This window comes from Heteronotia binoei, chromosome 19 (assembly GCF_032191835.1).
Source record: "Heteronotia binoei isolate CCM8104 ecotype False Entrance Well chromosome 19, APGP_CSIRO_Hbin_v1, whole genome shotgun sequence".
Taxonomy (NCBI): domain Eukaryota; kingdom Metazoa; phylum Chordata; class Lepidosauria; order Squamata; family Gekkonidae; genus Heteronotia; species Heteronotia binoei.
Window position 1 is genome coordinate 38,629,724 of NC_083241.1, and position 16,241 is coordinate 38,645,964.

The 16,241-nt window shown below is 47.5% G+C and overlaps 2 protein-coding genes across 2 annotated transcripts in view; both read left to right on the forward strand.

Annotated features, from left to right (window-relative positions):
• CSPG4 (chondroitin sulfate proteoglycan 4) overlaps positions 1-9,115 on the forward strand; it is a 119,229-nt gene extending 110,114 nt beyond the window's left edge. The window contains exons 7-10 of the mRNA XM_060260061.1: positions 2,460-2,594; positions 4,240-4,406; positions 5,589-5,772; positions 6,600-9,115. Coding sequence (XP_060116044.1) covers positions 2,460-2,594; positions 4,240-4,406; positions 5,589-5,772; positions 6,600-8,545 — 2,432 coding nt within the window. The 3' untranslated portion in view covers positions 8,546-9,115. The remainder of the gene's footprint in view (positions 1-2,459; positions 2,595-4,239; positions 4,407-5,588; positions 5,773-6,599) is intronic.
• SNUPN (snurportin 1) overlaps positions 1-16,241 on the forward strand; it is a 385,834-nt gene that overhangs the window by 260,353 nt on the left and 109,240 nt on the right. The window lies entirely within an intron of this gene.

Genomic DNA, 16,241 nt, shown 5'->3' on the forward strand with positions numbered 1-16,241 from the left:
TTACTCCATTTGATGTGTACAACAGCTCTGTAAGGTAGGCTGGGAGGCAGTGACTGAACCAACCTCTCTTTCTTGTTACTTACTTCATCTCTACCCCGTCTGTCTCTCCGACAGGGACCCAAATCATCTTACCTCATGGTCCCCTCCTCCATTTTATCCTTATCCTTAACAATCTTGTGAGGTAGGCTGAGAGTATACAACTGGTATGAGGTCACCCTGCAAACTTCCGTGGCAGAGTAGGGATTCGAACTCAGGCCTCCCAGATCCTAGGCCAACACTCTTACTTCACACCTAAAGAGTGGCCGAGCAGGGATTTGAATCCAGATTTCCCTGGTCTGAGTCCAGTATTCCAACCAGCACACTAGGAAGGCTAGGGGTCCCAAATCCCCCGGTAGGCCTGGAGACCCCCGATTTGGAGCCTCCTCCCCCCGCTGGCCATAAAAGGGAAAGCGGGGGGAGGGGAGGAGGCGAACGGCAGCCCTTCGCACCCAGCCCCGATCGCAGCAGCCAGAGCTCTTCCGTTTTCTCAGGCTGCTTCCCGCCCCGAGTCAGCTGGCCGGTGAAGGGAGGGGAGCCCACTGAAGCCCTGAGTTTTATGGGCCGCTCTTGCTGTGGGGCCTTCCCTGTGTTAGGGGCAGCTCACACACACCGAGAGCCAACACAGGCTTTCCACTCTGCTCTGGGATCGAGTTTCATGTTACTCACTTTTATTTTAACTTTAGCTGAACTCCTGGAAAATTTCTCTCTTTAAAGCCTCCCCCTCTCCCTTGCGAACACCGAAAGGGGCATTCGCAAAAGCCCACTGCGGGAGAGACCCCTGAAATAAAAAAGGTGCTGAACAGCAGGCGAGTTTATTTCTCAGCCAAACGCGCCTCCTCCTCCTTGCAACAGGGCCGAGCTTTGCAACCCCCTTTTCCCGCCCTCCCCGGGGTGTGTGGGTTGAGGGCGGCGGCAGGCTCTTGCGGCTGCTGGGCAGGTTTGGAGACTCGGGGTTTAAATGTCCATTTGCTTGGGGGGAGGCGGGGGGGGGGGTTGAGGGAAGCCTGCACTCAGCAAGGATTAAAATACTCTGGGGGGTGAGGGCTGTGGGCTCTGGCCCCCTCCCAGTAGTTCAACAGCTATGTGCTTTCTGGAAGGGGTGTTGGTTGTGTGTGTGTGGGCCAGCCTTTGCTTCATTCTGGTCGGGGCTGCCAGCTTGCTCTCCGGGCTTTTCTTTTTTTCTTTTTAAATTGACTTTGCCTCCCATTCAGGACTGGGGGGGAATGCTCTTAGGCTGCTGCAGTCGCCCAGCTTACTTGGGGGAAAGTGGAGCCGTCTGCATTCAAGCTCTCTCTGGCTCTTTAAAAATTTTTTTAACTGGCTTTGCCTCCTGGGGCGGATCAATGATCGGCGGCGGGGGAGGGCCGGGGGCACGCTAAATGCCCTGGCTTCACCTGTTTGAGGGTGGGGGAGGAAGGATGCTCTCAGGCTGCTGCCTTGCCCTCTTAATCCACGCTCGCAGGGTGGAGGAGGGGGGACAAATGTCCTGGCTTTCGCCTCTCTGGGGAAGGCAATGGCAAACCACCCCGTAAAAAGAAAAACCTTGTTAAAGCAACGTCACTCTAGAGTCGGAAATGACTGGTGCTTGCACAGGGGACCTTTCCTTTCCTTTTGCCTCTCATTTGAGAAGGGAGGGGGGAAGGATGATCTCAGTTTGCTGCCACTAGGCAGCTTGATTGGGTGAGAGTGGAGCCATCTGCATCCATGCTGGTGTGTGTGTGAAATGCCTGGGCTTTACCTTCCATTTGGAGCTGGGGGGATAAGGATGCTCTCAGGTCCCTTGCCACTGCTATGTCCCTTGCCTCAGCTGCCTTCCTGGGACAGCCTAGACCTGTGATTGTCATTCCAGCCCCCATGAAGAGAGGGAGTGTTTTGCTTTAGAAAGCAAGGGGGGGGAGCAAAATGTCTACTGGGCACTCTATTATTCCCTATGGAGAACGATTCCCATAGGGAATAATGGGGAATTGATCTGCGGGTATTGGGGGCTCTGAGGGGGCTATTTTTTGAGGTAGAGGCACCAAATTTTTAGTATAGCATCTAGTGCCTCTCCCCAAAATACCCCCGAAGTTTCAAAACGATTGGACCAGAGGGTCCAATTCTATGAGCCCCAAAAGATGGTGCCCCTATCCTTCATTATTTTCTATGGAAGAAAGGCATTTAAAAAGGTGTGCTGTCCCTTTAAATGTGATGGCCAGAACTCCCTTGGAGTTCAATTATGCTTGTCATACCCTTGTTCCTGGCTCCACCCCAATGTCTCCTGGCTCCACCCCCAAAGTCTCCTGGCTCCGCCCCCAAAGTCCCCAGATTTTTCTTGAATTGGACTTGGCAACCCTAAGGAAGGCTCAGAAATTCCTAACAGAACAACGGAGAGGGGTTTGTACAGAACTGGCCCTCATCTCCCACTGTCCTTCCTTCCACAGGAACTCTGGAAGGAGGGTTTTCTTTCGATGTATCTGACGGAGAGAACATGTCCCCCGGACACTTCTTTTCAGTGAACGCCCGTAAGAAGCCAACCATCACTTTAGAAAACAAGCAAGATTTAACCGTTTGTCCTGGTAAGTGACTTGCAAGTAAAGTTTGCTTATTTTATTTTATTTTTAATTCTGTGGTGTTCACTTATATAATACTAACAGTCAGGGGTGGAATTCTAGCAGGAGTTCCTTTGCATATTAGGCCGCACACCCCTGATGTAGCCAATCCTACAAGCGCTTACAAAAAAGAGCCTTGTCAGCTCTTGGAGGGTTGGCTCCATCAGGGGTGTGCGGCCTAATATGCAAAGGAGCCCCTGCTGGAATTCTATCTCTGGATCCTGTACTAAGAGCCCTGTAAGCTCTTGGAGGCTTGGCTCCATCAGGGAGGTGTGGCCTAATATGCAAAGGAGCCCCTGCTGGAATTCTATCTCTGGATCCTGTACTAAAAGCCCTGTAAGCTCTTAGAGGATTGGCTCCATCAGGGGTGTGTGGCTTAATATGCAAAGGAGCCCCTGCTAGAATTCTATCTCTGGACCCTGTACTAAGAGCCCTGTAAGCTCTTGGAGGGTTGGCTGCATCAGGGGTGTGTGGCCTAATATGCAAAGGAGCCCTGCTAGAATTCTATCTCTGGACCCTGTACTAAGAGCCCTGTAAGCTCTTGGAGGCTTGGCTCCATCAGGGAGGTGTGGCCTAATATGCAAAGGAGCCCCTGCTGGAATTCTATCTCTGGACCCTGTACTAAGAGCCCTGTAAGCTCTTGGAGGGTTGTGTCCATCAAGGGGGTGTGGCCTAATATGCAAAGGAGCCCCTGCTAGAATTCTATCTCTGGACCCTGTACTAAGAGCCCTGTAAGCACTTGGAGGATTGGCTCCATCAGGGGTGTGTGGCTTAATATGCAAAGGAGCCCCTGCTAGAATTCTATCTCTGGACCCTGTACTAAGAGCCCTGTAAGCTCTTGGAGGATTGGCTACATCAGGGGTGTGCAGCCTAATATGCAAAGGAGCTCCTGCTAGAATTCCACCCCTGCCAACGGTAAGCTACCTCGAGCCCAGATTTCAGCAAAAGCAAGGTGGCAAACCTAAGTGTTTTTTATTTGAAAATCAGCTGCGCTGTGTGTGTTGTGTGTGGGCCTCTTCCCTATATTTTGTTTTGCCCTTTTTCCAACACTTTTTTGAATCCAACCACCCCTTTCTTATTCTTTTCTCGCTCTCTCTTTTATGATAAAACATTCTAGAAGATGTTGCTTAGTACAGTTTAGTACAATCAGCAATACTGTTTGTGTGAATGTAAGGTACTGGGGTCGGCGCAGTAAGAGACCAGAGTCGGAGAGTGATTTCAGCAAGCTTTACTTCAGGAACCCTGATGTGGAGTTCAAGCTCTGGCCTGTTCGGCTTCCCTCCAAAGTAACAGTTCTCCCATTTGAGCCTAGGACACAACAGTGAACTTAGGCAGATCACGAGAAGGCGAGCAGGAAGGGTTCCATCAGTACCCATCAGGCTGAGATTTACTGTGCAAAACATACCTTTGTCACCTTAAACATTAAGAAGCACAGGTGCCAAAGTGCCATTCCAACATTTTCGATAAAACCCTTCAAAAGAGACAATGCTAAAATGTGCAGTCCTGCAATCATGCCTGCCTTTTGGAAGTCCTTTTTTTCCACAGCTAATGCCGCAAGCAAAACTTTCAGCAGTCTCTTGCTTGCATGTCCCTCCAAACCGTTTCTTTCCAGGCTCTGCGCAGCCAATCACAAGCCAGAACTTGAAAGCAGCAGCCAACGATGAGGCAGAGACTCAGTCCATTGTCTACATCATCGAACAGCCCCCGAAGTTCGGCTGGTTGCTGAATGGCCAGAAGGGTGGCAACAGAGGGAGCCTGACGAATTTCACCCAGGAGGAGGTAAGTGTGTTGCATCTATTTAGGTTATTGAAACGCCTAATTTTTGCAGTTTATACCCATGACAAACTGTGCAAACTGTGAATTATTTGAGAGAGCTTTTCTAGCCAGGCAATACAGTTGCACTATACTAAACAATTCACAACATTACTTAGATAAATTTATTAGGGTCTGTGCTCTATACTGCTGTTGCATCATCTGTGGTAAGTTAGATTCAGTTTGGTGTAGTGGTTAGTGAGAGCCAGTTTGTGTAGTGAGAGCCAGTTTGGTGTAGGGGTTAAGTATGTGGATTCTTATCTGGGAGAACCAGGTTTGATTTCCCACTCCTCCACTTGCATCTGCTGGAATGGCCTTGGGTCAGCCATAGCTCTCACAGGAGTTGTCCTTGAAAGGGCAGCTGCTATGAGAGCTCTCTCAGCCCCACCCAACTCACAGGCAGTGTTCCCTCTAAGCTGAGTTGGTGTGAGCTAGCTCGCAATTTTTTAGACTCCAACCCACACATTTTTGTCTCAGCTCAAGAAAAATGGCCCTAGAGCAAACAAATTTATACAGCAACTCACAATTTTAATGACAGTAGCTCACAATGTTAATACCAATAGCTCACAAAGAAGAATTTTTGCTCACAAGACTCCACAGCTTAGAGGGAACATTGCTCACAGGGTGTCTGTTGTGGGGGGAGAAGATATAGGAGATTGTATCCACTCTGAGTCTCTGATTCAGAGAGAAGGGCGGGGTATAAATCTGCAGTCTTCTTCTACTACTACTGTGGAATCTAGCATCATTTTTACTGTGCCATAGTAACACTTACCGTACACTTTGCTTCAGTTCTCTTTTTAGATTTCTAGTTGGATCTACAACCCTAATCCTATTGTATTGGAATACCTCATCCTACTGATGGTATTGACTCTTTCTGTGTAGTCTGCTTTGAATCCAAGTGAGAAAAAAAATATGTAAATCTTGATTACTTTTCTCCTCCTGGAACTCATTACAGGGAAATATTGGTGCATTTAAGGGGCAATATTATTAAGCCATTTCCATAGTCTTTCACTCCACAAAAGCACAAAATCATGGCACGTTTGTTACCTCTTGAGTGAAAAACCAATACAAAATCAGGAGGAGCAAATTAAAAGGGACTCAAAAGCAAGTTTTATTTTCTGTTGACCGGTTTCTTCTTCTGTGACCCAGGTGGATAGCAGAGAGATCTTCTATCAGCACGAAATCCCAGACCAACCTTTCTGGAGTCTCAAAGATGCCCTTCACTTCCGAATTTCATCTCCATACACAACCACGGACCCCTACGTCCTCGGACTGTCAGTCTCCTTCGAAACCACCTGTCCCCAACGCACCACTCAACTGTGGAGAGACAAAGGTAAAAAACCCTCAAGTTCATATATCACACATGCACAAGAAAGCTCCATTTGTTTCTGAAAAGAAAGAGCCTGTGGTGTCCCTGAGAGAGGAGCAGATAAACTGTGCTGAAATATGCAGAATAATTATTTTATTCTTATGATATACCAGGTAATATATCATAAGAAAGCCATCCAAGTTAAGCGTGACAATTTGGGAGTGTGGTTTCTGGGCAGAGAGCCAGTATGGTGTAGTGGTTAAGAAGAAGATGAAGAAGATATTGGATTTATATCCTGCCCTTCACTCCAAAGAGTCTCGGAGCAGCTCACAATCTCCTTTCCCTTCCTCCCCCACAACAGACACCCTGTGAGGTGGGTGGGGCTGGAGAGGGCTCTCACAGCAGCTGCCCTTTCAAGGGCAACCTCTGCCAGAGCTATGGCTGACCCAAGGCCATTCCAGCAGGTGCAAGTGGAGGAGTGGGGAATCAAACCCGGTTCTCCCAGATAAGAGTCCGCACACTTAACCACTACACCAAACTGGCTCTTATCTCGGAGAACAAGGTTTGATTCCCCACTCCTCCACTTGCAGCTGCTGGAATGGCCTTGGATCAGCCATAGCTCTGGCAGAGGTTGTCCTTGAAAGGGCAGCTGCTGTGAGATCTCTCTCAGTCCCACCCACTTCACAGGGTGTCTGTTGTGGGGGGAGGAAGATAAAGGAGATTGTGAGCTGCTCTGGGACTTTGAGATTCGGAGTGGAGGGCGAGATATATCTTCTCCTTGATATCTTCTGTATGTTTGTTAACTTCACTGAGCCATGGCGATCTCACAAGCGCATATCTTTCTTTTTCAGGTCTCACAGTTCCAGAGGCCCAAAGTGCAGTCATTGACACCTCTGTGTTGGATGCTTCTAACCTCCTTGCCAAAGTTCCCGAGTCCAAGAGAGCGGCGTACGATGTGATATTCCTCGTTACGGAACTACCCATTCATGGGAGCTTGTCTCTGCCCGATGGGCCGGTCAATCGAAAGCATCCCTATTTCCTGCAATCCGACCTGACGGATGGTGGTTTGGAGTATGCTCACCACGGATCTAGTACCCTCGACGACCATTTCAAATTTAATGCTTGGCTCCGGCATATTGCTGTGGAATCCCTTCAGCCTCCACGAAAAGGAGAAGAACTCATCATTTCCGGAACATTCAATGTCACAGTCAGTGATAGCAACGAGATGCCCCCACAGATGGTCAGCCAAGGAGTCGTGCTTCAGGTACTCCAGAATTCTCCCATGATGCTCTCTCAAGAACACTTGAATGCCATGGATCCTGACAGCTCCCCGGATGAAATCAAGTATGAGATCCTTCCTGGGTCTTCTGGGGGCTTTGTGGCAAACGTACACAATAAGCAAGTACCTCTAACCCAGTTTACCCAAGCAGATATCAATGACGGGCAGTTAATGTTCGTTGCCAATGGGTCTAACTCTCCTGGGACTTTAAACCTTTCCATCTCTGATGGACACAATCCATCCATCTTCACCTCTCTGGAAGTCATGATCCTTCCAGCGACCACATGGGCAACCAACCAAACACCCTTGGAAATCACCCAAGAGGCGAATATGGCTTCCTTAACCCAAGATCACCTTTTAGGGGCTTCAGGACAAGGAGAGCCAAACACGTTCTATAGACTTATCCGGGATCCGCAGTTTGGCCAAGTCAGAGTCAATCAAAACCCAGCTAGAGAGTTTTCACATAAGCAGGTGGACAATGGGGAAGTGACTTTCACATTCACAGATTTCACTTCCCCCAAAGATGAGTTCCAATTCATCGCAACATCAGGAGGGGTCAATATATCAGGAACGGTGAATGTAACAGTCCGGGCCTTGGTCAAAACTCAAGAGGACATCGTTTGGCCCAGAGGAACTACCATTGTCCTTGACACCAGCATCCTTGACGCGAGCGAGTTGGCCAACAAGACAAAGAGCATTCCAGTTTTCAAGATCCTTCGAGCACCGCAAGATAGTCATTTTGTGAAAGTCCCAAGAGACAAAGGGGATCATCCCATCTCCATCGATGCCTTCAACCAGCATGACCTCGAGACAGGGTTGGTGGCGTTAGAAATCTGGGACACAGAAGACTCAGGGACAAATCTGCAGCAGGACGGCTTCCAATTTGAGTTAGTGGCCGAGGGAGTGCCCCCCGCTTTGGAGTCCATGACATACACCACAGAAGCTTTCAATGCCTCAGCAACATATGGGGTAACGCTACTCCACGTGCCCGATCTTCAAGACAATAGCCCCAGCTCGACCACCCAGAGCATCACACCTTCCCAGACGCTTACAAGCTGGCCACAAGGGTCAGAGACCCCTGGGCATAGTTCCAGCAAGCCACCCGCACTTCTGACCACACGAGCGAGCCACGGAGCGACAACCAGTGCTTCTCCAACAGAACGAGGCAGACTTCTCAGCTTCATCGAAGCCAATATGTTCAGCATTATCCTACCCATTTGCCTCATCCTCTTGCTTCTGGCCCTGATCTTGCCCTTGCTGTTCTACCTACACAAGCGTAATAAGACCGGCAAGCACAACGTCCAGGGGACTCCCCCTAAATACAAAAACGGAACTGTGGGGGACCAGGAGACCTTCCGCAAGATGGACCCTAACCAAGGCACTCCTTTGGTGACTGTCAACACGCTGGAAGCCAAAGGGCCCGTCTCTAAAGGACCAGGAGGGCAGCAGGATCCAGAACTGCTCCAGTACTGTAGGACATCCAACCCAGCTTTAAAAAACAGTCAGTACTGGGTCTGAGTGTTAGAGCCAGGGACTCAAAACGACTGTCTTCAAATGGAGAAACGTAGTCTCGTGGACATTCTAAGGGTCTTCTCACCTCCGTCTTCTTTCCCCTCACCCTTCTCTTTGCCAAAATACATAAGACAGTCCCTTGGATACAAGCAAGTCCCTGCAAGGGTATGGTTCTTTCTGGGTTATCTTGTCTCGGTTTCCTCAAAGAGTTTGGTTCATCAGCAGGGAAATAGTCTGTAATGAAGCAAACGAGATTCAAACAGGGCTCTGCAGCTGTGGGTGTGATTTCGAGGGAGTTGCAGAAGGTGGTGTGCTTCCTCAAAATCTCAGCTTTCCTTTGTTTAAAACAAGTGTGAGAGAGCACTTCTAGTCCTTCTGACTGCAGGGAATGGCAAGGAAGCAGATAAAAGATTCAGAATCTTAGAACCCGTAGAGGAACCAAATTAATATTTCCAGTGGTTGGGGCAGAGGGGGGGTACCTTGGTGACTTGGAAAGATTCCCCCCTATAACTAGCAAAGCTGGAATAATCGTTGTGAGACATTCGAAGTGGCAAAATAAAATGGGTTGACGCAAGAGAATGCAGACATGTTTGCTGTAAGATAGGCAGGTTGCAGAATTCTGCTGTTCCGAGAGCGGGATTTTAAGCTGCGCAGAGCCAACACTGTCCCTGGTCTTAAGCCAAAGCAAACATAGGTGTGTCCTGAAGACAAGTAAAGCTTGCAGTTTATAGGGCAAACGCAAAAAGCCCAGAGGAATGCTTTTTATTCTCAAGCAAATATTTGGATATCTAAGCAGGGGCGGGAGCAACGTGGTTACAACGCAACAGAAGGTGGTTCTGAATCATCCGCTGGAGTCCAAAAGAGGAGTTCCCTGCACTGAAAGATTTCTACAGGTCTCTCTCAAAATCTGAAGGATTAAAAGTCATTTGCACTGACCAACTGGTTTCCCTAATGCCAGTCAGAGCTTGCAAACTGCAACTGGTTGGGAAGGTGGGGGGGGGGGGGTTGCAAATCTTAAAAGGTAAAGGTAGTCTCCTGTGTAAGCACCAGTCATTTCCGACTCTGACATTACTTTCACAGCAGACTTTTTTTTTACAGAGATATTTTGTTAGAATTTAATTTTATTGATTTTTTTTGAGAGTAGAAGGAATAATGAAGTTATAGAAGAAGAAGGAAATATTGAATGATTGTGGTATTAAACTTTAAAAATGTGTTAGGGAAGATAGTATTGTTAAGCTTCATTATTCCTCTACTAAAAATTAAAAAAAATAAAAATATATAAATAGACATACATATATACATATTAAGAAGTGTGGAATGGTAACATATGAAGTAATCTCCAAAGAGATAGATCAACTTTAGGTTATGTTAACTCCGGTGAGATGTTATTAAGTTTTGTTGTTTTTGATTTGTTATTGTTGTACACTTTTCTGTTGGAATAGGCATGAATTATGAGTCTATAATAAAATTTTGATTTATATGCCAAAAAAAAAAAAAAAGTCTGCCATGAAAACGTGAAAGCAACGTCACCCCAGAGTCAGAAACTGGTGCCTGCACAGGGGACCTTTCCTTTTTGCCATTGCCTTCCTCAGTCATCTACACTTTCCCCCCAGCAAGCTGGGAACTCATTTTACCAACCTCAGAAGGATGGAAGACTGAGTCAACCTCGAGCCGGCTATCTGAACCCAGCTTCTGCCGGAATCAAACTCAGGTCATGAGCAGAGCTTAGAACTGCAGTACTGCAGCGTTAACACTCTGTGCCACGGGACTCTTATGAATTGCAAATTTTAGCAATCCTAAAATAGAACACGGAACTAGTTCATCCACAAGGTGGGACAAGAAACTGCTTTTTGCAAAATCCTCAGTACCAAGAACTTATATTTTCTGAGATGGTCTTCCCACATTTTAAAATAAAGCCACCTCTGCAGACAGATGTTCCTTTCCCAGCTCCTCTCGGCTCCTAAGCTCTATTCGAATATTGATAAGATCCAGTTCTAGTGCTAGCCAGAGAATAGGCAGCCATTTCTGCTTGTATCAGTCCAGAGCAGGGGTGGCCAAACTTGTTTAACATAAGAGCCACATAGAATAAACTTCAGATGCATGACAGCTGCAAGACATGAATGTCAGATGTTTGAGAGCTGCAAGAAAGGGATGGAAGGAAGGAGGGAGGCAAATAGCTGGGGGAGGTGGAGTTGGAAAGAAAGCAACTTTAATTTTAAATGCACTCTCCAAGCTGCCAGCTAGCTTGGCTTGGAGAAGTGATTTAAAGAGAGATGCAGACACTCCTGCCATAGAGCCCACCCTTCAAAGTAGCCATTTTCTCCAGGGGAGCTGATCTCTGATGGCTGGAGGTCTGTTGTAAAAGCAGATCTCCAGGCCCACCTGGAGGCTGGCAACCCTGATTCTGCAGAGGAAGGCAACAGCCAACCACCTCTGCTTAACCCCCTGCCTTGAAAGTGCAGTCAGGTTGCCATAAATCACCACTTCACACACACACAAGGAAAGGCCTGCTCAGGAGTAAGGACCTCTTCATGAGCAAGGTAAGGGAGCCATGAAAGGGGCGTGGCTGGCAAGATGCATATAAAAGACAGAGGAAGGCAGTGCCTAGCTTTCTTTGGGAATGGGGGTGGGGAGGGGAGAGAGATTCTTCCAGCTCAGGGACTGCCTTTTCTCCTTTGCAGCTGCTCTCTGGATCTTTCCTTTCCAGCTTTCTCTCAGATGTCAGCCATTTTTAACTCCTCCTTCCATTTGCAAGCAATACACATTTCAGTTTTGAATCATGCAATTGATGCAGGTTCCTTTCTGCTCTGGGGGAATCCTCTAGGGCAGAGGTGTCAAACTCATTTGTTATGAGGGCCAGATCTGACATAAATGAGACTTTGTTGGGCCGGGCCATGTGTGTCATAAAATGTAATGCCAAGTAGCAGAGATATAAACTTTATCGAGGACACAGACAAACACAAAGATTTTTTTTTTAAATGATCAAAACATTAGCACGCATTAGTCTTAAAGGTGCTTTCTTTGTATCTCTCCTATGGGGTCCAGGGAAATGGGCAAAGGAGGCTCTGGCTCTTTCTTTGCTTCTCCAGGAGATCAGGAGGGGGAGGAGCCTCAGCCAATAGAAGGAAGAGAGGCTTGGCTCAGTAGCTCTGCTGTGCGATTGAGAGAGCCTGGCAAAGCAAGCTGTGATGCAGAAGGAAGCAAGAGAGAGAGAGAAGGAAGCAGATGATAGCCAGTTCCTCGGGGGCCTGATAGGAGTAGGGTTGCCATGTCCAATTCAAGAAATATCTGGGGACTTTGGGGGTGGAGCCAGGAGACTTTGGGGTGGAGCCAGGAGACATCGGGGCAGAGCCAGGAACAAGGGTGTGACAAGCATAATTGAACTCCAAGGGAGTTCTGGCCATCACATTTAAAGGGACAGCACACCTTTTTAAATGTCTTCCTTCCATAGGAAATAATGAAGGATAGGGGCACCTTCTTTTGAGGCTCATAGAATTGGACCCCCTAGTCCAATCGTTTTGAAACTTGGGGGGTACTTTGGGGAGAGGCACTAGATAATATACTGAAAATTTGGTGCCTCTACTAACCTCTACTCATGAGTTGCTGCAAACTTCTTCAAAGTAACACAGACACACAGTCCCAAGAGGAAATCTTTCAATCGGAGACTGAAGCCTCCGGAGCTGGAAATGCACATGGCCCTCTGGGGGCGGGGCTTCCCCACCACCACCACCAGCCAGCTGACTGGGGGCGCGAAGTAGCCTGGGAAAGCAGAAGAACCCCCCCTCTGGGACCTGGGGATTGGCAAGCTTAGATAGGAGCCCTCCGGGGACCTGATTCAGCCCCTGGGTTGCATGTTTAAGTAATAAATAAATTAAATAAATAAATGTTTGACGCCCCTGCTCTAGATCATAGCACATACTTCTGCCTTTTGACTAAGGGCACAAAGGGGGTGCTAGCTACACTGAATTCAGTGGGGTCTCCAACCTCCACATGGGACCTGGAATTCTCTTGAAATTGCAGTTTATCTCCAGGTGATGGAAATCAGTTCCCCTGGAGGAAATGGCATTCTACCCTCCCCTCTCCAAACTCCTCCATGCCCAGGTCACACATTTCCAGAAAAATCTTCAAGAATTTCCCAAAGCAGAGTTGGTAACACTCTGAATTCCTCTAGGTTCAGTGCTGGATAGGCCCAGGGGTCTTTGGAGAGATGTAAGACAGGGGAAGCCAGGAAAGGACTCGTTCAAATAGCCATAACAGCGTTTAAAGTTATAATTTGTGTTGTGTGTGTGTGTGTGTTTTTTAAAGATTTAAATGTTTATTCAATGTTGCTTCATACTGCTTGGGTAATTTATAGCAAGGTGACCAACTTTGTCAAAAGAGTGATGAAATAAAACAAGATATTTTTAAAAACTTTTTTGTCAAAACTTTCTGACCAGGGTGGGTTAAGTTGGGTTTAAGGTGATGGTGTCAAATGGTGGGGCAAGGATGCAGTGGTTAAGTAGGTGGACTCTTCCCTGGGAGAACCAGGTTTGAATCCCCACTCCTCCCCTTGCAGCTGCTAGAATGGCCTTGGGTCCACAGAAGTTGTCCTTGAAAGGGTAGCTGCTAGGAGAGCCCTCTCAGCCCCACCCACCTCACAGGGTGTCTGTTGTGGTGGGGGAAGAAGATGCAGGAGATTGTAAGCCGCTCTGAGACTGATTCAGAGAAAAGGGTGGGGCATATATCTGCAGTACTCTTCTTCCAGCTGTGCTCCTTCCTTAGATGGAAAGACAGAAAGCCATATCAGAGAATTAAGAATGCCTCAGAATGCTTTTCCCACTTTGTTGTACAGTTGCTGTCTGTTCTTACATGCTTAGGATTAGGGTGCCAGGTCTGACTCAAGAAATATCTGTGCACTTTGGGGGTGGAGCCAAAAAGTTTTAATAAACCAAAGTTTTAATGAATGTATTTATTTAATTTATATCTCACCCTATCCCATGAGTGGGCACAAGGTGGCTCGCAACATAATAAAATCACAAAAATCGATGATACCAAAAACAATTAATTAAAAACTAAGACACCAGCAGTCCAATGTCTCCTGTAGCATTTTAACAGGCATAATATGAATTGCCTGATTTGTAACCGTTTTCAGTCAGTTTTCCATGCAATAGATTAGGGGTGGCCAAACTTGCTTAACGTAAGGGCCGCATAGAATAAACATCAGATGTTTGAGAGCCACAAGACGTGAATATCAGATATCTGAGGGCGGGCGGAAGGGAGGGAGGAAGGAAGGATGGAAGGAAAATAGATGGAGAAGAGGGGAAGGAGAAAGAGGTGGGAAAAAAGCAACTTTAATTTCAAAAGCATTCTCCAAGCTGGCTTGGCTTGGCTAAGTGATATAAAGAGACAATGCTTTCTCCAAGCCAGCTGATGGGGCAGTGGGAGCTTCAAGAGCCACCCAATATGCGTGAAAGAGAGCCACATACGGCTCCCACCCCTGCGCTAGATTAACGCACCGAACTGCCTGTTCTTATTGGAATTAAAAGAAGCGTCTTTCTCCTTCTGACATTCTTCATAGTCCTATGTCAGAGAGGGACATTATGCCCTCTTTCAGAGATGATTAGGAGGCAAACAGAGCAGGGTGAAGTAGGACAAGAAAGAAGGAATTCTGGGAAATGAGGTCCCACAGGTCGGCTGTGTGATGAATCGGCTTTTTCTTCCCACGGGCCCGGGGTGCCCTGTCGGTCAGACGCACAACAGCAACACTAGAGCGCAGAGGTCTTGTGTGGGCCTCCCGTTGCCTTCTCTTCCTCTGCCAAAAGGTCAGCGGTTAACCCGAGACACGGCACCATTTGATGTGAGAGAAAGCCGTCAGTCACGTCCTCAAGAACAGAATTCTTGGGCTCCTTCTGGTGAACCAGGGGTCATTCCTCCTGACGTGGGTGTCTGGAATTTACCATGCCATGACAGTCAGGGGGGTTCACTTAATGTAGTGGTCCCCAAACACGGCGCCTGTTGGCGCCAATGCATTTCTTGGCCCAGCAAGGCTTCTGATTGGCTATTGGAGATTTGATTGGGTGGGCAAATTTTTAAAAACTTGTCGCAGCGGCCACCGCAGCACAAGAATCTGAAGGTAAGCTGGGGCGGCCATTTTGTGGCTCACCCACCGTGTCGTGTCTGACCGCCAAATATCACTGCAAGTCTCAAAGAAGGTTGGGGCATTTGTGATGTAACAAAACCATAGTGTGTCCTATTTCCTGACATATAGAAATCACACGGGTAAAGCAGAGATCTAGGCTCCCTGACATATGCGTTTTCTGACTTCTTTGCAGAGGGAGAAAGAGCAGACTTTAGTGACATGAGCCTTCTGTGTGCTATAGCTCATATTGCCTCAGGGAGAATTGGGTCTGAGTGCAGTCCAGACCTCACCTGTCTGTAGCTGTTCTTCTGGGGCCGAGTCACATGAGCAATTCAGAGCTGGAGATTGGCTGTGACTCAGCTCGCAAAACACCCTCTCCTGGAAAGACAAAGGGCATGTTGGCTTCGCTGCCTGATCTAACGGCTTGGAGGCAAACAGGAACAGTGTTTCTAGCTGCCTTCTGTTCCCGTGACGTATTGAGAGCAAGGGCTGCCAGGTGTAGAACTTGGGCCTGGGTTTGAATCCCACTTCGACCTGAAATGCAACAACCGCTAGGCTGGCGTTCCCTTTTTGTGAAAAGCGAATAGCAGTAGTCTAGGGTGAATGAACGAGGGAGGCATGAAAAGAGGGACTCTTGAGTCTTTTCACAGACAAAAGGGTGAAATTGTTTGACCATAGCGATACCAGCCTATAGTCAGCTGCAGCAGGTTATGTGTCAACTCAGTATGATCCCATTTGCTGTGTAGTCGCCATCTGGCTAGGCTCACCTGTGAGCAGTGATCCCTCTAAGCTGAATTAGCGTGGGCTAGCTCACAGCTATTTAGCCTCCAGCTCACACTTTTTTGTCAGGAAGGATGACCCCAGCGCACACTAATTTATGCAGTAACTCCCAACTTTAATGCCAATAGCTCACTAATGCCAGTAGCTCACAACTTTAATGCAAGTAGCTCATGAAGTAGAATTTTTGCTCACAAGACTGCAGCTTAGAGGGAACATTGCTTGTGAGAATATGTTGTCCCTGATTGGCTGGGATCCCTTATGAGAATACATTGTCCCTGTTTGGCTGGGATCCCTTGTGAGAATATGTTATCCTGATTGGCTAGAATTGCTTGAGAGAATATGTAATCATCATTTAGCTGGGCTCACTCATGGGAGTCTATTATCCCTGATTGGCTGGTATCACTTCTAATTATGTGACCACCATTTGGGTAGACTCACTCATGAGAATATATTATGCCTGTCTGACTGGGATCACTTGTGAAAGTATGTGATCCGTAATTGGTTGGGATTATTATTTATTTATTTATTTATTACTTTACATTTATATCCCGCCCTCTCCGCAAGCAGACTCTTACTTGTGAGAACATGTGCTCACCCTTTTGCTAGACTCATTCATGAGAATTTGTTATCCCTGATTGGCTGCGATGACGTGAGAATATGTGATCCCCAGTTGGCTTGGACCAACCATGTGACTAGTTTCAGAAAGAAGTTAGAGAAACAGCAGCAAATCCGCAGCAGGTTTGGGGAAACAGTGACAGTAAACAGTTGGAAGACAACCTTTTCTCGGAATCAGAGTGATTTTGC